Genomic DNA, 23,646 nt, shown 5'->3' on the forward strand with positions numbered 1-23,646 from the left:
ATATACAAAACACGTCTGCAACTTTAGTCCAGCAAATACAGTGACCATCATGCGTTTAAATGGGGCGGGAGTGGAACAGTGACCGACAGAGAGCAGTTTAAACTCATAGAGCCCGTCGGGAGTCAGGAACGCGGTTTTCTCATGGTCGCCCTCGTAAACTTCAACTTGCCAGTACCCTGACTTGAGATCTAATGAGGTAAAGAACTGGGCATGGCGTAGACGGTCTAAGGCGTCATCAATCCGTGGCAGGGGATAAACGTCACGTTTTGTGACTTTGTTAAGTCATCAGTAGTCGACCCAGAAGCGTTGTGTGTTGTGTTTTTCTTTACCGGGACAACAGATGACGGCCACAGACTTGTCAAGGGTTTGAATGACGTCAAATTTCAGCATTTCTTGAACTCGACGCTTAATTATCTTTCTTTTCTTTGGGGACACATGGTGTGGATGTTGGCGAAGAGGCCGTGCCGACCCCTCGGTAACAATGCGGTTTTTTGTAAATGGTAGTACGATCATCTTTCGATGCTGTAGGGAAGCTGTCCCGAAATTCTGTCACAAGGTTTAGCAGCCACTCTTTTCTTGAAACTGACAACTCTGGATTAACGTGAATGTGGCTACGCAGGTCAGCACAAGCTTTTGAATCCAGTGAAGTCATATTCAATGTGCTGTGATCGAAGACGTCGGTGATTTTGCTGAGGAAAGCGACAGTGGTGCCTCTAAGGACGTGCTGAAACTCATTGCTGATGTTAGTCTGCAGAACTCGAGAGCTTTTATTTTCTAACCGAGCAAGGCCTAGGGCTATGTAGATGATTTGTTTGAGCAGCAGCGAGATATTTGCATCTGTAATACCTTCATATACGTTGCATTCACCTAAAACATCGCTCGTTACCAAGGTTGATTGATTGATTTGTGGGGTTTAACGTCCCAAAACCACCATTTGATTATGAGAGACGCCGTAGTGGAGGGCTCCGGAAATTTTGACCACCTGGGGTTCTTTAACGTGCACCCAAATCTGAGTACACGGGCCTACAACATTTCCGCCTCCATCGGAAATGCAGCCGCCGCAGCCGGGAATCGAACCCGCGACCTGCGGGGTTACCAAGGTCAACACGCTACTCTTTGGCGGTAACGTGACGTCATCGTCGACAATCCTCAAAGCATTGACATAACTGTCTTGATGGTTGCGCGCTATATTGTGTGCTGTACAAAACGCCACCTGCGACTCTTCAAAGGCAATCACGGCTCCATTTTCGTGCAGAAATTCTTGCCAGAGAATTAGATTCCTCCAACAACTGAGCAGTATTACAAAATCTCCGAGATACGTAAATCCATAAATACTGACTCGCTCTGCATCGTCCCACTAGAGTGAGAAGATGGCCTCTTGCCGTACGTATCTGGGAACCAGCCCACTGGGTGTAAACCTTCTTCAGCCTGCAAGGAATACCTATGTTCATAACGGAAGCTTCTGCTCCAGTGTTGATTAGTGCAAATACTTCTTCGTTGTCCACAGTAACCGAAATGTTTGATGTTACCACTGTTCGTACCACGTTTGACTACGTCTGTACATCTTTGCTGCCATCGCTGTCGTCGTAGTGGAGAATCTTCTGTAGAGTCAGCGTCAGCAGCTTCACTATGGAGGTCACTTAACTTCGTTTTCCTGACTTGCATGACTCGGTGAGCGGTGTCTTAGAGCTCCACGTCAATAGGCTGGGTTCTGTGACTTTTAGCGAGGAGGCGACCGCGAGCGGGGCTCATGTGACTAATGTTTGATATTGCAACGGTTTGCGATGAAACTGTTTTTCGTGGTCGCTTGCCAGTTCGTCGACGAGGGGCATTAGGCGAAAATCACGAAGACGCACACAGTAGTATTCACATGTTCGCTAGACGTGTCCACCTTCCCCAGAATAGAAACAAAGAGGCCTGTGGTTGGGTGTGCGCCAGATGTCACTCTTCCTTGGTCATGTTTCTGCAATCAACGGCGACCTGCGAGGACGGAAGCCTACCGCCCTCCGCTGAGCGCGTCGCTCATTGGGGTAAAACACGCTGGGTGAACAGCACGATGGAGGACGTCGCACTACTTCTGAGTAGCTCGTTTCAACGGACTGCCGCTGTTGTGGCGCTTCGAACTGTTGGAAAGCCTGAACGGCTAGCCGTAGCTCGGCGCGTACCATCTCTGCAACGGATATTACTCTACAGGTGAAGAAGACGCCTGCATTTTTTGTAGCTCCTCCTTGATGACAGCTGTGATGAGCTCTCGCAACGCGCTGATGCCATTGCCTAGAGTGGCAGAAGTGACCTCACTTGGATGCACACCACGGTTATACTGCCTGGCAGGCTATTGAAGGGTCCTATTTATGGCAGTGGCCTCGTCATGGAACTCCACAAGGGACGCAGGTAGATTTCGAATCAGGCTGGCAGTAATCTCTTCTTTAACACCACGCATTAGGTGGTGAACTTTTTTGCATTCGGTCATACAGGGCTCCGCACGCCTGAAACCCCGATCCATGTCCTCTATGTAGGCGTCACCCTTTCGTTAGAGCCTAGAACCATTGCTTCTGGAGCACGTTCTGCTGTTTCTTTTCTGTCCTCTCGGGCAAAACGCTCGAGGAACTGCCGGTTAAACTCATCCCATGACGTAAGCGTTGCTTCGTGGTTTATAAAACACGCTTTCGCGGAGTTCTCGAGAAATGAGTATACATAGCGTAGCTTACAATCTAGGGTCCAATAGTTGATGACTGCGACCCGCTCGAAATGCTCGAGCCAGTCGTCGTCATCTTCGAAAGCAGCTCCATGTAGTGTCTTCGGTGTCTTGGACTGGTTGACAACGAGGTGCGCTGATGCTGGCGCGGTGACGTTAGGGGGTGTTTAGTTCGTAGTCCTAAGACTTTCAGGCAGCAAACCGTGGTGTTGCTCGAGTCCTTGTAGACGGCGGCTAGAATGTACGTTCACATGGGTTCTAAGGGCTCTAAGATAACAGGGTTGTAAGATAACGAGGGGGATTATTCTTATATGCTAGGTCCCCCTGATTATAAAACACAACCTAATCCTAGAATGAGGCAAACAGACATACGGTGAATCATGAACACACTGTCCTTGCGTAGGCCAGTGGAGTGTAGAGCAAGTTTACGAATTGTTCTAATATCACAAGTTGTCATCAATTTAATATGTTCAACGTGGTTTCTCCAAGTCAGTGGTTCACCATTAAACACCCCTAAATATTTAAAAAATTCATTTTGCGGAATCGCGTCATGGCGATAATAACGGGCAATGCTATATCGAAAATTTAAAAAAAACACTTACTGAACGTTTGCTAACATTTAGAGTTAATTCGTTATGCTTAAATCAAAAATGCGATGTTGCTGATTATGATTGTAATGTTCAGTGCAAAAATAAGCATCATATGCAGCAGCGAAGAGCGCAATGTCCTCTGTATATACATACACTTGGACACTATTGTAGAGCGACACTGAACTCAATTATATAATAAATAAAACGACAGAGAAGACAGAACGTTGAAGAACTCCTCTTTACTGAATATATTTTAGAGAAGATGAACCTCGTTGTGAACAATGCAATTTCATATCGTTTAGAAACTTGTACACCCAACTAATAATGTACTGCGGGAAGTTCAAGATTTATATTAAGTTGAGCAGGGTGCCATGTTCTACACTGTTTTATGCCTTAGCTAAATCTAGAGTTGCTAATGCTGAATAGTGACGCCTGTGACGAGCAACCTCAACGCGTCCCTCTAAATCGCCATGTGCATCTTTATAGAACATTGAGGTCTAAATCCTATCTGACAACGACTTAGTACTGAGTTATATATCATAAACGTAAGAATTCTAAGGTATAAGACTCTTTCACTTATTTTATTACATGCGAAGCCAATGTGATAGGCCTACATTATCAGTATGCGCACCTGCACCTTGTTTTTTAAGCAAGAAGAATTTTCGCAATTTCTCAAGCTGGAGGAGTCCGGCCGTTCGTAGGTGAATGGTTGACGAGATTAAGAAAATCCTGAGGCAACACCTTGAATACCATTTTTAACATACATGTCATACAAACCGTTTGGACCTAGCACTGAATTGGGAAAAGACCGGACAACATGATCAAGTTCGTCTATAGATACAGTCAGGAAATCATTCACACAGCAAGGTTGGCGAAAAAACACTTGTGTTTTGTGATGTGAAGCGCTGTTTTAAGTCTACTCTAATACCATCTAATAAATCAACTAATTCTTCAGAAGTCAGGACGACGGACTCTGAAGAACAACGGTGATGAATGAAGAAATATTTTATTAAACCCCAGAAATGCTCGGACATTTTTATTGCTACTTTTAAAATAATTGCGTAATGGTTTCCTGCTTGTTAAGATTTCATATTAGAAACAGCTATTTTAAACATAGCTTTGGAATGCTTATAATTGCTTCAATTAGTAGGGCACTGGTTATTAGGGAGTTTTTTATGCAGCTTTTCTGCGCCTACACTCTCGTTCGCAATCGGAATTTCACCGGACACTGCCAGGCTTGCTTTGTGCTGAGACTATAACGAATTGTGAGTTGATCATTGAGTGTTTTAGCACCAAACACAAACTCATGGCTTTAATGTTAGCTTCAGAGTTAATAAATGAGGGCGAAGCTGACAGAAAGCTTTCTTTAGAGGTTGAGTAGTTTAGAAAAGAGTGAATCTGATGATATATTGAGACTAAGAAGTATTTGACGTCAATCGATATTGGGCAGTGATCACTATAACAGGTGGTATCAACCACCACCCGAAAAGAAATCAGAAGGCTTGAGCTAGCAAATGACAAGTCTAACACAGTTCTGGTATTAACTCAATTAAATGTATATTCATTAGATTGTAGACGTGTGTAATCCTTTTTACTTCACACTTGCCCGAACATTGCACCTTGTGCGGTAGCATTTTTTTGTGATGCTATGTTTTCATCAAAACACTCAGACCAGACCACCAGAGAGCTGATAGAGGTGTTTCGCAAAGTGGGAAGAAATGTGCAAGTTCACCCTCCATCACGTTAACAAAAAAAAAGAATTTTCATACCTCATCAGCACTATGAGGATCTGATCTGAGGCACGTGTTTTATAGCCTCATTTTGCTTTTTTGCTGTTTCATCTGCCAGGTCATGTGACAGAAGTGATATATATGTACCTGCCTTTCTTTCGGATGACCTTTAGTTGCAAGTAGGCACTCCTGAGTTGCGCAATTTCCTGTTCTAGTGTCCGTGTCTGTGTGCAGCACCTTATTCATTTAGAAGATGAACCAAAACCAACTAGCCCAATTATCCGTGCTGCTGCAAGGATGCCCACTTTAGCCTTTATTTTTTGCTTTGTACCTACAACCTCTGTTTGTGGCCTTTACGAAAAATTCAAGAACACAGGTTTTCATTTGGGCATGTTTTAGGTAAGAATATTGGCATATGCTGATGATGTGACAATAATTTGTACCCATCAGGCGAGCATACTCACCTCCTTGAACATTGTACGAAGGTTTTTTATGCTACTAATACGATTATGAATGTAGAAAACTTTGATGGGCTAAGGCATGGAAATTGGGAAGTGTTGCCGGTGGTGCACAAATGAATTGAATGGTCAAGCAAGTCTAACTCATATTAGGGTGTGCCGCTACACAAATATTCGAAGAACAATTATCTGTGTGCCTTGCGAACTAAAGGGCTATCTGTTAAGACAAAAAAATGGGGAGGGCGTGATATTTGCACGACAATGTGCAACGCCTTCTTGGTGTTAGGGCTGCTTTCCTTGCGGCAAGTACTGTCGTATTCTAAAATCAATAATCAGTCGATTCATAGGGTTTTTGCTCTTTTCGTGTGGCAGTTCCTCTACGAACGAACAAGCCACAACATCCTCTAAAGAGTAAAAAGAGGTGGTTTGGCTTTGCCACACTTATTTTTAAAGCAGGTTGTATGAAGATTTTTTTTTCTACGGGTTTAACGTGATTCGTTTTTATGGACATTTCTTCAAATTAGGCTGGCATCAGCATCGCGAAACTTCATTGTTACCTCGAATGATCAATTCGTTAGAGTGTCAGTAGCTTTCTTAAAGACGTTGTTGCGGCGTTTCAATTTTTTAATGCTATATTAAGATTGGAATACGTATCTAATGTCACTCGGAAGCGTTTGTCGAGAGATTTGATTGAGGCCATTTTTCCTGCTCTTTTTTATTGTACTAGTGGAAAACAAAAAGAAATTGTTTTGACAGGAAAAAAATCATCGAACCAGCTGGCATTCAAACGTTCTTTTTTAGGCTGCACACGAATACGCTGACTGTTACAACGTGGCTACAACAAAGAGGCGATTTTTAAACGTTGTGATCTGACTTATTAATGCACCGAAAAAAAGCTGAGTCAGTAGAGCGTGTTTTTATTGATAGCTGGCACGCATTTCTGTTTTCGGATGTTCTTTGGAGAACACTTAGGAAAGACTTACGTTCACTTCGCATGAGATTGGATTTTTAGCAATAGAACATGACCAACTAAAATACAATATGTTCTTTCTCCTTGACACACACAGTATATTGCGAAGCCGCATGTAAGCCGAAGACTGTGATTCAGAGGCTCGGCCAGTAGGTATTTATTTATTGAGCATATGCGCAAGTTGCGACAAGCTTTCGCAAGACTGTGCTACATTGATGAACTGCTATATGTTGGCGATAGATTATGCAATTTCAAACCATTTTATGTATGTGTGGCAACTGGCTCATCTTCGTTGAATTCATGCCATTGAACTTGAAGCTTTGTCGGAGTAAGTTCACCATTGTTTTATTATCATATGCTGCAATAAAGAAAAATTACGTCATTTGGTGGCTTAGTGGCCAGCGTAGCGAGCTGAGGAGCGCGAGATCACTGGTTGCATGCACGCTGCGGAGCTTTTCTTCCTAGTTTTTTTTTCTTGCAATCTGTTTGTAAGTACTTGAAAACATCATATCCACGAACGAAATACGTCAAAGGGTCGTGGTAGACCCCACCATAAGAAGATTTTGTAATAAAATTATATAAGTTGCGCAAAGCTGGAGTGGATAAAGTCAGCTGATTCTCATTAGTAATGTTTGTGCTGCGCAGGATTATATTTCTGATATACAGCTTGCGTCACTGTTAACATGATTGCGAGTTAACCAAAACGCAGTCTTTATAAATTGGCCGTCGTCACCCGGCAATGCTTCTAAATTTTTTCTTGGATCGAAAAACTTTTTATCTGAAAAAATAATTGTGATTTCGCCCTATTCAGTCATACAGACCAATAAAACAAAAATACAAGGAAGACGGAGTATCTCACGTCTCCTTACGTTTCGTGGATCGACCCGTGGAATTAACACCATCATGTGAGTCGTGAGCAGTAACGCCTGGGCGAGAATATTGCAAGCGTTCAAAAAGTTTTCCCTGCATTCGGGCAGGGCATGCACCTAGCGGTAACACGTGTCAGATGTTTAGTCACCGCAAATCGGTCGCAGTGATAAGAAAAATTTACTGCGGTTGGCGCACAGCATAGAGAGAGGGGTAGAGAGATAAATAGGAAAGCGTAAAGATAAGGTAGATATTCGCATGCGGTGTGTTTCGCAGCACAGGATAGAGGAAACAGGCACGAGATTATGTTGTAGAGAGAGGTAAATAAATGAAGAAAAGTGCATACGCAACTACAAAAGAAAAGAAACACACTACAAAGGCATTCTGATTACAGTCTCACATTGTGAATCTTGCAGAAATAGCTAAGCGGCGGTACTCCTGTGTGTCCATGAAAATTTCAGCCAAGGACGTGCGTGCGTTTGAATGACTGTCGCGTTGAACTTTTTGATAGTAAACGTTAGAGTCTCCCAATTTTCTTGCTGTCTGAAGTCCTGTGAAGTGCGATTGAATTTTAGGCAATGCCCTGCTCTCAATCCTTTATCTTATGTACATATTTGTCTGCTGCTGTTGAGTCACAATGATTGGTCGATGTCGAAAGCACGTGTGTTAGTTTCATTTTTCATAGATTTTCTTTTACTACCGCCGATAGCCACCCTTGAATTGTGGCTGCTTCACGCACTAAGAACAATATTTCCGTTTCCCGCCGGTGGCTGAGCATCACGACTACCAGGTGGCGGCTTAAAACAGTTCACTATGGTAGAAGAAAAATGTACACTGCAGATGCGCCAATCAATTATTTTAAACTCGAATGTTAACAACGCATAATGCCATAGAATTCTTTTGATGACAATGGCATCGAAATTGTATAAATTCTCAGTCGGCACATCGCAGCAATATCCTACGTTTCTAATCATAAATATTTATCACCATTTGGAATCAACACCATTTGGAATCCAGTTAGATGAAGCACGAACTCGTTTGTCTTCTTTGTCTGGCACTGCTTTTTTTGGCCTCTGAGTAAGTGTTACATTTGTTTACAGCATCGATCACCGTGTTACTCGGAAAATGTTTTGTATGGTAATTAAGGCAATTTATGATACACAGAACCTGAATTCAAGTATGAAGTGTACATTGTGACCACATAACAATTGGGAAAATTTTACTTGTTATAGATTTCGAAGGAGCCAGAGAGACAGTCATAAAATCCACCCCATTATTGAGAATATAATGAAGCATATGTCACTGAATTGAGAAACTACTTCGAAAGTCGGAGGACGCGCAGACATCACTGCAGTTTTTTCGCCACATTGGGCCCAACGCATCACTTGGCCTTTATAAGCTCATCTGTGAAGCTTCGCAAGTCGTGACTTATCCTATCACAAGTCAACACATCTTTTCCAGCCTTTGGGATAAGAAGGAGCTGTTACAGTTGGTGGGAAATGTATTTAGGAGGGCGCTAATGTGTAACAAGATTTGATGATGCCGCGGCGATACAACAGGCCAAGTGGCGAAAAGCAAACAGTATCAGGAAGTGACGAAGTATTAAAGGTAAGTGTACTCTAATGCGTACGGTATCACAGCTACGGTGATGGCCAGAAACGTACCTTGCAAGCATTCCAGTTGGTGTGAAGTTTAGGCGTTCAGCAGCCTCCTTGTAATAGCGCATAAAGTGCCGTTCTTGTGTTGACTAGAGCAGGACCGGAGCATATCATCCATGAACTTCAGCAGACAGTATTGGTCCATGATGTGCCAGTATGTGGTGGTGGGCACCGTTGCTGAGGGTGCAGTTGTGGAGCAAGAACTCGGACACAGCTGCAGGGCACCATGTGAACATCACTCAGGGCAGAATACCTTCTGCGTGTTTCAAACTCGCGGTAATGCACTTGTTTGTTTCAATTAAAATGAAAGAAAATGCCATGAAAGTTAACGCCCGCACGTGATAACGGATCTGTCGGGATGGGAGTTTGCTAAATCAACGTGGCAAGAGGGAAGGCAGGTGTCTTTCAGCGCATACACCAGGCTAGCAGAATGGGCACCATTGTTCTATTTAAACTCTGCTCTGGCGAAATAAAACTTCCCGCAATTCCATTCCTTTCAACTCTTCGGAACTAAAGAACAGCCCAAAATTCCTCTAGAAATCACCGACTGGTTCAAGTGCATTACCATATATCCTCAGCGTAGGAAAGGCATCTTCATAGGCTTACAGAGATAAGGATGAATGCTTCATGAAGGTCACGCCATCAGATGCATTAAAAACAACACAAGTACACGAAAATTTCACCAAGATCGAGTTTCCGAAACAGCTTATGCAAAAAAGTTTGATCATCTCCCGCTAAAGGGAATTATGTGCAGAAGCAAAGAAGCAGACTCTAACTATTACACTGACGGTGGCGCTCACGCTGGTGCTCATCACGGCGTAGGTCAGGAGAAAACTCTGGGGAGGCACAAAGCCCGCATTGATGAACCGGTTTTTTTGTACTGGAACATTCCGAATGCTGCTAATAGGTAATGAGAGACTGATTATTCCGATTTGACAAAGAGACCCACAGTCCGCTTTTACTTAACGCGCACGCTGTGAATTTTCGTTCAATAACGCACAGGATAAATCTACCACCGGCACTACCTTGGAGGTAAAGATTCAGTGCTGTTTACAAACGCAGGTGCTGGATGGCTTCCGGTTCTGTGTGCCTCAGTAGCCTAGCAATACTGATGATGAACAGAAGCCGAAATGAGTAGCCGATTCATTTCTAAGAGTTTTTGTGTCTGATGAAACATTTGAAATACACTTTCCTTTTGGCTAGATACAACCTTACAAAATTAAGCCTTTAACTTTGAGAGCCTCCCTTTACTGAATGCGGGAAAGGGTCTTTTTTTACTCCAACAATACTTAAAACACCGGGTTTCTGCTTCGGTGTTGGAGAGTAATAAATGAAGTGACCAGAAGTTTCCCGGTTAAGAACACGTGCTGCTGCTATCACTCTTGAAGCCAACCGAAAAGGCGAATACTCTGGGTCACCAGTAAACAACTGTGCAGCGCAAGCCGTCGATTTCTTCAACCACGCAACTCGCTAGCAGACGCTGTCTGCGACGGCATTGGGAGTCACGAGAGAAAGGGAGCATAGGAGTGAAGGTTAGGGAAGCCTGCGCCCTGGCGGTTTGAACGCTGCGTGTAGCGATACCTGCCTCTACTAACGCGATGTGCTCTACGAAGATGCTTGATTGATTGATATGTGGCGTTTAACGTGAGAAAAGCACCATTTGGTTATGAGAGAACCCGTATGGAAGGGCTCAGCCAATTTCTAGCACCTGGGTTCTTTAACGTGCACCCAAATCTGAGCACACGGGCCTGCAGCATTTTTGCCTCCATGGAAAATTCAGCCGCCGCAGCCGGATTACATCTCGCGACCCGCGGGTCAGCAGCCGAGTACCTTAGCCCATAGACCACCTCGCGGAGCATCAAGATGTTTGCGTAAGCATATAGAAATAAGGCTTCCGCCTTGTCGGCACTTTGTCATTCACTCGTAATGTCGCACAAGGCCTGTACTGCTGACCTGATGCTGCGCGATTTCTGAACTTCTTGTGCATGCCCATGGACCATTTGTCACTATTGCAGGTGAATTTAGTGGACCCAAAATGTACAGAAGCTTGAAAATATAAAAAAAATGTGTAGTCTATGTGTGAGAAGAAATGATTTGACAAGCAGTCTTGTCACCTGCTAGGATACAATGTCATTTGTTTTAACTCCTGGCACCCAGATCGGTGATTTTGCGCACTACTGCATGAGGCACAATCATATTATGGTTGCCAAGTCAATCGAGAAAAAGTAATATTTGCAATACAAACTGGAAACCCTCGTAGGGAGGGGCAATAACAGGCTGTTCAATATTTTTCTTGTGATTTGTCAGACAGTTTACAAACTGCACTCAGTACGTTTTTGTTTTGATACACTGTGATTACTTCATGGATGCTTTGAAATTTATGTGCCGAAATTCACAAGGGTGCACTCAATTGCATTTTCATTTGCACATATGTTAAATGAGCTTCTTCACATATTGAGCTCTAAAGGTAAAGAGCACTTGCACCACAGCATTATCAACCGTGCAAATGTTGTTTTGATGGGCAAGATTGTGTTCATGAGATATGTTAAAGTTTTTTTTTTCATTATATATAGCAAAGGAACGTCCTTTCTTGCTTTGAGCACATCTGCTTCTGTTTAAAAATACTTTACAGAGCTGTAATATCTACCAGTACGAAGTGAAATCCTGTGCACAACTCTCATGAAAATATACAGGAAATCGCAGAGATAGTTAAAATGTACAAGATCACGAGTTATCCACGGCCAAACTACAGGATACTACGTATTTCAAGCCGTAACCTCTAACAGTAGCTGGGAGAAAACAACCTAAGCTTCCTAACACAAGTACACTGATAAACTGAACACAATACTTGTGTATAGCATCATCAACACATCATCATCATAATCATCATCATCAGCAGCAGCAGCCTGACTACGTCCACTGCAGCTCAAAGGCATCTCCCATGCTCCGCCAGTCAACTCAGTCCTGTGCTTGCTGCTGCCACTTTATACCCGAAAACGACCTAATCTCATCGGCCCCCCTAACTTTCTGTCTCCCCCTAACCGGCTTGCCTTCTCTGGGAATTCATTCAGTTACCCTTAATGACCAGCGCCATGCTACATGCCTAGTCTATGTCTATTTCCTCTTCTTGAATTCAACTAAGATATTCTTAACCCACGTATTGTTCTTTGATCTACCCTGTTTCGTCTTGTCTCTTAAGGTTACACCTGTCATTTTTTTTCATTGTTCACTGCATTGTCCTCAATATACCCTGGACGCTTTGCAAGCCTCCAGGTTATCTACAAGTCATGACTTGAGAGTGCTTGTTGTTTTCGCAACACCTCATTCTTATTCGTCTAGTTACTTCAATCTCGGGGTTCGGCTCTGCGATTATTACCTGTCCTAAGTAAACCTTGTGCGCATCGTGGAAGCGCAGCATAGCATGCGTATATATTGGCTTCAAAAAACGACAATAAACAGTTGGTAGTCTGCGCTCTTTCCTGCCTCTCTTGTTTTTTTCTTCAAGTTTGTGCAGCAATTCAATTTTTCAACTAAGTATACCTAGTCGTTTACTACTTCATGTGCACAATTACACATCTCAAAGCGCTGTTCTCTTGTGTGTTGGCCGATGTTGGTGCGAGCAGCCTCGCAAGCTTCGCTTTGTGGTGTAATAACATCTGGGTACATACGGCTACATAGTGTGGGTTCGCGGAATGTGTAGTATGTGTGACATCTATTCATCCAGCATTTTCACAGGTTAACATCATGCGCCTACCATTGATTTGGTGAGTGTTTGCTTACAAGGAAGTGCTAAACTCTATTGACAGGTATATGCGAAAACGTTAGCGCTCAGGGCTGAGCAATTGTTTAGCATACTGCTGTATGAGTACCAACAAAGATGTACAAAGAAAAAATACAATGGATGCCTAAAGCTTACTTTCTTACAATTCTGCCGCTTCAATCAGTAAGCACTCACTTAATAACTCTTTTTCCTTTTGCATACATGTTTGAAGCATACTCAGCAAACCAAAGCCTAAAATACTTTTACGGCTATCATCTAAATACATATTATCTTAGATATGAGCTCACGACCAAAAATATAAAAAACACCGGTCCTGCGCGGAATGCGCAGCACTGTCTTAGCAGAAGCTGAAAGGGGGCCCTCTCACAATCTTTAGCTAACACTTTTTGAGTAACTGCTACAAGCACAGTTCCTGCGTGCCCACTACGCAAGAAATATAAATTGTGTGCAGTAGGCAGCCATTCATTAGGTTATCCTTCATCATTCTTTGGAGAAGCGTGGTATCCGATACACACTTGCCACGAGTTTTGTGCAATTTTTTATGGTGGGGCTGACGACGATGAATAATTATGCCTAAAGTATGTATGTGCCACAGTTACTTGAATATCGTTGGATACCTCCTGGCTGGAGACTTGCAAAAATAATACCACCTCTTAAAAAACAGGGACTAGGAATGCAGATAGATAACATTAGGCCGATTACTTTAACATCACATGTACTTAAATTATTAGAAAAATACTTTACATTAGAATTATGAAGTTCATAACAGATAATGCAATACTCAGTAGGTGCCAGATTGTATTTAGGCCAGGTTACTCTATATGGGTTACGCACGTTCATTTAGAGGCTCGTATGAAACTTGATCGCCACAGACGTCACTATGCAGCCCTAGTATCCCTTGATTTAGCCAAGACATAGGATAGTGTTGAGGATGCTATTCTTATCAATGTCCTTAAGGACTTAAACTTCCCGCAGTATATAACAAATTCGAAGTACAAATTTTTAAAAGCCTGAAAATTTTATTGCTCCAAACGAGAGGTGTTTCTCAAGGCTCTGTTCTGTCGTCAGCGCTATTTACCAATTTGTTAAGTTTGATACCACTGAGTGATAAGGTACAAGTATATGTATATGCAGATAATATTGCGTTTATTGCATCTAACTGTGATATTTATTTACTACATTCGACTTTACAGTTTCATTTGGCAACATTGCAAACCTAGTTTAAGAAAATTATTATGAAAATGAACATAACTAAATGCGCTACAACAGTTTTTTCATTTGACGTACCAGTTACTATTTCTATTCAGTACCATCAACAAATTATTCCTCAAGGTAACTGTAATAAATACCTTGGTGCATTGTACGATCAAAATCTGAGCTGGCGTGACCACATTGAACATGTTAAAACTAGGCTACACGCGCTGTTGGGATGATAGGTAGGCTTGGCCCGCTCCGTTCGCTCTTTGCTGGGATACGCTGATCCTGATTTATCGCATGTACATTCATCCGATTCTTGAATTTGGATGTGTACTCTTCTCTGGTGGACTAGCATAAAAAATAAACCTGTAGATTCTCTTAGAGCGGGAAGCTCTTCGAAGTTGTTTAGTTGTGCCAAAATTCACAGCTAACAATGCTTTGCATCAAAAAGCTCAGATACCCACTCTTGCTTGCAGATTTCCTTTTTTAACAGATAAAAGATATTTAAAATTTTCTGAATCTACTTTATGAAGGCGACAGTTCGTATTCTTTGCCGAGCCTGTTATCTTTTTCAATCAGCATCGGTACCGTGTATATAAACCCCAAGTGCCATTTAATCAAACCCTTCGAGATGCTTCAAATGCTAATATAATCGAGATCTACCGTCTGACGAACCGATCGGCCAAGCTCAAATAGAATTTGACGATATCTTTCCAGTAAATGCTAAACACTTGCCCTCCAAAAAATTAATTGGCTTGTTAGAAGAACACATGTCTCAATTAGGTACTAATATAGTAATCGCGAAAATGCATCTATAATTGGCGAAAAAGCACATGTGGGTATTTTTTCTCTCGCATTATTCTGGTTCTTTTCATTACGCCTCCCAGATTATACACCGATATTTGAAGCGGAAATAATGGCCGTTACACTAGCTGTTCGTGAACTACCTGTGACTCATTCAACAGCTGTGATAGTGACTGACTCGTATTCCGTGTGTTCATTTTTATAATCCTCGTCAGCATCAGCAGTACTAGAAACTTTGAAATCATTATTACCAGGAAGCAATCGTTTAGTGCGAATGTTTTAAGTGTCAGGCCATCGTAGTATATTTATAAATGAGATGGATGACTCACTCGCGCGAGCATTCCTTGATCTTCCGATTGTACCCTTCATGCCTCTTACTGCTTATGTAACAGCAGCGAGGTTAAGAAAACTTTCCCTTCTTGAAGACTCATCAAAACTTACGGTACCAAATCCAGATTTTTCGCACCTGCACTTCGCATGGAATAATAAATGTTGTCACACGCGAAATTCGGAAGTCTCCAAAGCAAAATTACGTTGCTGTGTAGCACCCTTTTATTTCTACCTAAGCAGGTCTGGTCTGATGACATCCTCTCTGTGTTCAAGGTGTAATTAACCCGAATATATCGGCCATTTTCTTCTGACATGTCATCATTTCAAAAATTTGAAAAAGTTGTTTAGAAATTTTATTTAAAAAACTAGAAATATCACTTACCTCTCATAATATTTTGTCTTTTGGGGCTGCTTTATTAGGACACAGCGACAGGAACATCTACGGGGCTCTGTGCGAATTCCTCTGTAAGATGACAAGATTACCTTGCTGAGGCATCGATCAGCTCTCAGTTTTTTACTAGCCAACCTAACGTATATTACTTAGCTATTACACTGTGATGAGTTAACTTTCAGAAGAATTTCACCTAACGATTACACCTCAGATATTCAACAAATTCTAATATTTGTCTTCTGTCCCTTTTTTCACATTGTGCCAAATTAATCGCTCCAAGTGAAAATAAAGTAATCCTATTTCACTAGCCTGGATAACCTAAAGGTATCGACTTGCATTCTCCGCCAGCTACTTGGCCAATCCCCTTTAGTGGGTTAGATCCGAAAAAGAAAGGATCAAGCAAGCAAGCAAGTTATTGAGTGATAAAGATTAATATTGCATGGCTCCATCCTTACGTGATTCGCATAGTGTAACAAATGGTTGTTTCTTTCATGCTTTAAAAACTCTTTATTACTCATAATAACGTGATTCCTTTCGACATCATGCCTGTCTGAGGGCAGTCTGGAAACTAAAAGAACCGGAGTGACCCAGTGGTAAAATGCCGTGCCAGCACACAGATGACCCGTGTTTGAATTCTTTTGTAAACTTAGTGAAATTTTATCATATGAGGTTTTTTTTTCCTTATTTCGAGCGATACTGTGTACGGACACTGGCGGCGGCAGTGAACTTTTATGGCATCGCACATGACCCGTCTTCTCATCTATTGACACTTTTTGCTGTAAAACTTGTGCTTACCTTGTTGCCACAAAGCGACATTGGACAATTATGTGGCACGGCTAGCCGGTAACGGGAAATGCTCTATAGACTTCACGGTGCGTTGTTGCAGCCACCGCCATGCGCTGTTTTTTCTCGTTTCTGTTGGCCGTTTTAGCGCTTTGCTTATTTACGATGACCTTCGGCGTTGTAACAAAATTCAATGAGTATGCGGGGCTGTAGGAAGTATATACGGTAGCTCTAGCACAAAACATGGATGATGTCGACGTAAACGGTGGTCGTCTTCGCATACGTTTAACTTAGTATTTAGAAGATACGTTTGTCAATCCTTCAACTCACACTAACAACTCACGGCGTGCCCCTGACTGTGATAAGATAGGCATGGTTGGCGAAATTCGCCGGGGGCTAACTCTGACGGAAGATTTTGAAGCAATTTATCAAAAAATAACTGTTCATACGTGCTAGCTAGTGCCTGCTGCAGGCCCATAGCCAGGAATTTTTAAGGTTGAGGTGGAAAAGTGGGAGGGCACTTTTCAGAGACCTTTAAAAAGCGTACGTGGCGGTTGACTATGCCAGTTTGCATTTGATATTTTTTTCGTGTGCCGCTTTCTGTCTTTGTAAATCACTTATTGTGATGGTTATTCCAATTTTTCGCGATTCTGATTCCTATCCCAATATTACGTTTTTTTCTCACCACGTCTTTTTTCATGAATGTTCAGCTGAACAAGAGCGACAACATAGAAAACCACAAGTCTGAATCCTGTTACCGTCAGGACGTTTAGATGCAAAGCATTTCTTAGCGAACATCGGTGACTTTGAACATACATATCTATTTATCTATCTATCTAGCCGCTTAAATTTGGGTGCTCTCACGGTAACCCCCATAACTTGGCGTGAACTAAAATTAGCATGGGAGGGTATGATGGTTTGACGAATATGACGCGCTGGTCAAGACATTAATAAAGTCACAATACCGTCGCGTACGTCATCAAATACTTCCCGCCCGATTGTGGCACTTAAGCATGGGCGGGTATGTGCCACCGGTGATTGATTCTAAGTAACTACCCAGGAACGACGCGAACACACATGGGCGTTAAAAAATACCCGACATTGGTAGCGTCTGTATCGTACACGTGGCGCAATATATGCGCATGGACTGTGTAGAGATGTACCTGATACGCACGCATTCAGTGCATATAACCAGCTGACGTTCAATAAACCGGGTTCTTTTCCCCACCGGCTACCAGGCGTATCATGTCTTCGATACAGCGTCGACCCAACGAATTCGAAGAATAAATGCTATGGTCCCAGCTAGAATCGAACCCCAGCATTTTACGTGGCAATAAAACATTTTACCACTGAGATCTCGGAACTACTTTTCTTATAGTTGCTAATATTTGCGAAACGTCAATAGTGGTTGCAGCGCTGCCTACCCAATTTTATAAACATTACATATGTACTCCTTTTATACAGCCGTCAATTCGGGTTAACGTAAACTATCGTTAGTAGTCATGCACTCAAATGAATTTACGTAGCGGCGTCCAGGGCCAGCATCCTCGCGAGCATCAGCGCTTCATATCAGCTTCTAGTGTTGCTAATACGCATGTTCCTGTTGGCATCGTTGCTCAAGTGCAAACAACTGGGTATATAAACATCTGAAAGCTTTCAAAATATGTTTGGACGTGAAACCTTTGTACATATATTTGAAGCCATATCATAAAGTGTCGCTCAGTAAAAACATAGCGAAATGGTAAGATTCCCTCCGCATGCTTCGCATAACGTCGATTCTAGGTACATGAGATCTGTAGAATTTCTACTTTTTACAGCCCAACCATAACTTCCAATAAACGGCTCATATCAGAGTCCGCACCTCAAGTCAGTGGGCAATGTTGTCATCAATGAAAGCAAACTCGTAGGCCAGAATCCTTGCAAGGAATGGTTCAAGACACTCTAATCATATAACCTGTTTTTGTTGAAGCATTTCTGACTTACTCGTAGTCTTGCGCTGTGCAAATATGGTGATTCCCGATCTCCAACTAGCCCAAACATCTGTCTTATCAAGAAGCGTTTGCTTTCTGTTCAAGGTGACTAGTCTTATACCCATGCAGTTGAGACTGCAGATGTTTCATGCGCTTGTATATTCTGAACTTACCTATTACATTCTGGTCTGGGAAACAAGTACAATTACTATCAGAAACTACAAGCACTTCAAAAGAGCTTTACGGTGCATTCATGGCTACTGTTGCTACTGTGGCTACTTCCCCATTGTTTTGTCACTATTATTTGCTCAAAGTGAGACAAGCCTACTTTTTTCGTTGGTTGCATGATATTAAATTCAAGCAATTACAAACTCGGAATATTAATTTGTCTAATGAGGCGTACCATTTTCGAAAACAAAGCCTGCAGGTCCCTAAGACGCGTACTGACTATGGCAAACAAGAATTAACCTATCAGGATACTGTGACTATGAATCAAATGCCTACAAATGGTAACTTTGATGTTTTAATGAAAAAATTTGAAAAGTAAACAAAGAATTATTTACTCGACTCCAGTTTTGGTTGGGTATAACAGCATTTACTCTGCTATATGCTTAATAACAGTTTATTCTGTTGTACTTGCAAGTGTAGCACATTTATCTTGTTATTGTGTTATGTTTTCAGTTACAATATTTTTTTAACTGTAGCCAGACTACAATGGAGCCGATGCCTTTGTCAGGCATTCTAGGTTTTAGCCCCGGCTTTCTCTTTTGTATAAAAAGAAGTGAAACTTCACTACACTTCATAATGCTAAATTTGAACTATTATTTTTTGCAGTTGCTGGGCACAACGGTAAGTATTATTATAGTTCATCGAAAAGAATACTTCGCTATTTCCAGCAGTAGTGACGCAAAAGTAGAGCATGGGTCAACTGAGTATCCAAAAGCGCCCCTAAAGTACCAAGAGGTCGAAATTCATTTTTGGTTGGGAAATTGTCCACGGGTGTACGACGAATACGCAGCCGTGAAAATTTTTCTAAACATTGCAGTAATAGTGGAGTTAGACGCAATTGATTATCGAAACCACAACGACAACTTTTTTCACTCTCTTCTACGCTTCCTTCGGCAGCTATCCTCTCCCAAGCCACTTTTCTCTCGTCTCGAGCTCCCCTCCCATGCCCTTCTAATCTCGCGCGACATACGCCATCACTGACGCACTGCTTAAAGCACCATCTACATCCGGTTGCCGTGACACCGGTAGTCAACTCAGTCAGTTGCGCTGCTGCTGCATGCTTGTTGACAAAGCGTGGCTGCTGTAATTGCGCCGGTATGGGCCCTGCGTTGTGCGCACGCCTTCAAAGGATCGCCAACCCGGTGGACCCGTACAACGACACGCCATGCCAGACAACATCCACACGAGATGAGGCTCGCGCACGCGGCCATTACAACAAGCAAGAACAAGTAGCGTGGACAGCTGATTGCCGACTGACCGGAAGTTGTGGGCTCTCCTCGACAAATCACAGCATATTTGGCTCGGCCCCCGCTGCTCCAACTGATAAATTCGGTTGGCGAAACTGGAGCAGCGCAAAATAGTAGTTGGACCCGTACTTTAGAGCAAAAAGAGTACTTGAGAATCTACAGAACCACTCCTCACAGTACCACTGGAGTTTCTCCGGCAGTACTTCTACATAGCTGGCACATGAGGATATCCTTGAATGTCGTTGCCTATCCCAGTGCGGACTTCACAGATCCAGCTCAGGAGATGTGCTCACTTCGGAAGAGGATGGGAAAGTGCCAGCGTGAAAGCAAGAATTATGTTCACCTATATAGAGCTGCCCGAGTACCCAAAAGCCATGTTGGAAAGTTTGTTAGGGTGAAGAAGCCAGTCCCTGGTCCGAAAGGCCTTGTCACTTTTGGACCTCATTTGAAAATTCTCAAGTGAGTAGGACGCTGGTTCTACTGCCTTGAAGATGGTCGCACGTGGAATACCTCTGAACGAACTACAGTTACCAAGGAAGCCTCGATGCACCATGTGCTAATATGAGATGACAACGGACACTCCAATAACTCCGTGCGAAGTTCACCGATGCCTCGCAGAATGACTCACTCTTCTGAGCTTCGCCACCACTCTGCTTCTAATAAAAACGATCGTGATGGTTATAGAACTTCACTACATGGTGATGGTGATAGTGGTCCAGTGGAAGGTTATGATAATTTCACTCCAGTTGAATGCACTAAATCGGCTGGTGAGCCACCATCTCTTCGTAGCTTCGCAAGAAACCAAAGACAACCCACGAGACTTTAGGACTATGTATATTATACCACGATGTGATCACTGACTGTTCCTATAATTATTTTTTGTGTGCATGTGTATGTATTTTTGGTGTCGAAGGTCGACACTAAGTGACTTTAGTTGTGTTCCATTCTCTTCAAGAAATGGCGCCACCTCCAACATATGTACTAAGGACTGTGCCTGGAATAAAAGTTTTTCTGTGGCACGGGTTGAGTGTGTCCGTCGTCCACAGTCGCGTCATGTTGCCGACACTACAAAAACCGTTTAAAGAAGGTAGACGTGACAAAATCTTATTGAACTGATCAACCAATTTCAACAAAGTATGCATGACTGTGCTCTGTGAACTGCGAACGAAGAATATTTTGCAGAACAAACTGCGCAGCATGCGTCCTCAAATGAAACTGTTATAGAATGCCTGTAATAGAATTTAATTCAATAAGGTTGACGCGGCAAATTTTACAGAACTTATTAACTCATTCTAACAAAGTATGCATAACTCTACTCTGTTTACTGCGAAAAAAGACTATTCTTCAGAGGATACTGCACAACATTCGTCATCAAACGGAACTGTAATAGAATGCCTGAATGACGTATCCTCAGGGCGCAAATACACAATGTTTCACCTATAAAACTATCACAGCAATATATTTTATGTACCATCACAGTGAACCCACATGATTTATTCTGCTCTCAATGATAAATCGCAGAATAATATGGAACTTTCTGAACCCGCTACTACCGCGTCTCTCATAAATATAAGGTTGTTTTGGGGCGGTAAATACTAGCTAATATTACTGTACAATGACCGTGTCATGGTTTACTGTGTTGACTGTCTTAGTTCGACTCACGAAAACACTGAGAGAGTAATACAAAGTTCACAAGCTTGGTCTCTCGCACCGACAAGTGGTTTTTTGTAAAATTCACTTTCATCACATATATAACACGGTCAATGCAATAAACATAAAATACTTAATTTGCTGTCCACTATACTGTCCTCACCTTCGCTTTCTAATGGTTGCATTAAAGCCGCGAAAAGTGTTTTCTAATAAGTATTAGGGTATAGTAGCGACTTATTAGTTACTGATTATGCATGCTCAATGTCAGTGGCCCTTCACTACGGCTTAAAAATTTTATTTCCACCTTGTATGCTCTCAGAAAAAATTCATAATGACCGCAATTTTGGTACAACATGTGGATCCTCCATTTTTACAGTTAAGCTAAGCATTTCTGTGCGTACTGAAAGCCCTTTATGCGTGTAATTACGTATTTATATAATTATCCACCTATCTACTCAACCAGCCGTATACATCAGGGTGCTCTCGTTATCACCCTATTACATTGGTGTAAACCAACACTAGTATGAGAAGGTAAGCTGATTTGACGAGTTCAACTCACTCGTCATAAAATGAATAATGTCGCGATCCTGTCACGTACGTCATGTAACACTAAGCGGATTATTAATGAAGTCAGTTACTCATGTTTTCGTTTTTTTATGCAGGTGTTCTATTTTGGTTTAGGTTTTGTGGGGCGTGAAGAACGCCAACAAGGTCAGCTATCAGAAGCGTCACCTCTAAAAGATAATATTGACAGCTTTGGTCATACGAATGCATGTTATAACTGTCATGGCGGCAGAAAGAATGTGATTACAGCAATCTGCATTGAAATCAAGTACTCTAACAGAGAGTCAGGCCAGGTCACGTAACTGCATTTCATGTAGGTGGTAATAATTGTGAAACCTCAGTTTTGGTTGAAATGCTGGCTATCAAATCTTATGAACAGTACATACATCATTCTTTAAAGGCCTAATCGAATGCACGCGATGTTCCAATGACGACAAACGACAGTGACCAGCGACACAAATTTCTTCTGCCGAAGCCCGTTGAAAATTATGTAGAAGATGAAGAGTCGTGATATTATCATTAGGAGTAGAACTGATGAGGGTGTGGTAAATAGAAAAGCTCGACAGTTAGCTTCGCAATAGGGACGACGGCTTGTCCTATTCCCCACATCATCTTGGCGCCAAAACCTGGTATGGTTAGGTTACAATGAAGATTTCTCAAGGTCAACGTTTTCAAAATTATGGTGGTACAACTAGCCTCATAAACGTCTTTGGAAGGCCAGAGGCCGGAAAAAAACCGGATGATTCCACCATAAATGACAACGAACTCGCACTAATGAACATAGTGTTTTCGGAACTTATGTGTGCTTTAGCGTTCGCCGTCGTCAGTCGTCACCGTATGGACGCGGAGGATGATGAATATTGTGTAAAGAATGATGAGCAACGCTTCTATCAGTATGACAATATCAGATCAGAACAAATAATAAAGAAGGGGTCGACGGGCCGTCGCCTTGGGGACGGCGGCTCGTCTTTTTCTCCACTATATTTTGTTTCAGTGAAACCCAGGAGGAAGGGGTTTTGTTGGTGAGACAGAGTGGACTTCACGAACTTTAACAGCAGTCGTATTCTCAAAGTCTCTGGTAAATCCGACGTCGGTTGAAGTTTATGTGCGAGGCCCAATGCTACCCATGACCCAGATAGGAAAGAATTATAACACGACAACTGACGGATCTTCGTTGTGACGGCTGATGTTTTGACTCTGATTTCCCCTCACGACACAGCTGGCGAGTAATTTCTCCGTTTCCGACACTGGACTCGATTATAGAGGACCCCTTCAAAAGGAGGAGTCAGGTACACAAGGTCGTCACGCAGGTCACCGCAGACATCAAAAGTCTCTGCCATATGGATCACCCATCAAAATGTAAGCTGAAGAATTTTTACCAAATTTTGATTAGCCAGTACAATTACTTCAGAAAAAGTGACAAAGAAGTAGAGGACACCGTTCATATAGATTATTTGGAAGCTTAGATGGAGGAAGCGGATATTTATGTTCAACAGATTATTCCAGTGAAAGTCAAAGCTGAATATAAGATTGAAGATACATAAATGCTTGGCAGACGCCCTTACACTTAATACAACAGTGTATGAGAATGGAAGCAGAGAAGGAAGTACTCTCTCGATGACGGAGTTTCAACAGCAATTACGTCTTTAACAGCAACATTCTCAGGACATATGTAAAGACATAACAACAGCATAGAGGCTGGGGTTGCCTCTGCATGAAATGCATCTTAAACG

At 42.4% G+C, this 23,646-nt stretch overlaps 1 protein-coding gene and 1 long non-coding RNA gene across 5 annotated transcripts in view; one reads left to right on the forward strand and one right to left on the reverse strand.

Annotated features, from left to right (window-relative positions):
• Positions 1-23,646, forward strand: part of LOC142817436 (uncharacterized) — a 141,557-nt gene that overhangs the window by 69,210 nt on the left and 48,701 nt on the right. Inside the window, exons 1-4 of one of the 4 annotated variants that reach the window (XM_075894454.1) lie at positions 8,308-8,387; positions 8,543-8,918; positions 19,059-19,073; positions 23,133-23,272. The exons of 1 other annotated variant lie outside the window; for it this stretch is intronic. In XM_075894454.1, coding sequence (XP_075750569.1) covers positions 8,847-8,918; positions 19,059-19,073; positions 23,133-23,272 — 227 coding nt within the window. In that variant the 5' untranslated portion in view covers positions 8,308-8,387; positions 8,543-8,846. Of the gene's footprint in view, positions 1-8,307; positions 8,388-8,542; positions 8,919-19,058; positions 19,074-23,132; positions 23,273-23,646 lie in introns of those variants that run through there. 2 more of the 4 variants (XM_075894457.1, XM_075894456.1) reach the window with 2 other exon arrangements.
• Positions 6,577-15,574, reverse strand: LOC142818020 (uncharacterized). Its single transcript, XR_012895481.1, has 3 exons — positions 15,463-15,574; positions 8,975-9,182; positions 6,577-6,801 (listed from the first exon to the last, which is right to left on the reverse strand). It is a non-coding gene; the product is annotated as an uncharacterized LOC142818020 (long non-coding RNA).

The sequence above is a fragment of the Rhipicephalus microplus genome, chromosome 5, assembly GCF_043290135.1.
Source record: "Rhipicephalus microplus isolate Deutch F79 chromosome 5, USDA_Rmic, whole genome shotgun sequence".
Lineage (NCBI taxonomy): Eukaryota > Metazoa > Arthropoda > Arachnida > Ixodida > Ixodidae > Rhipicephalus > Rhipicephalus microplus.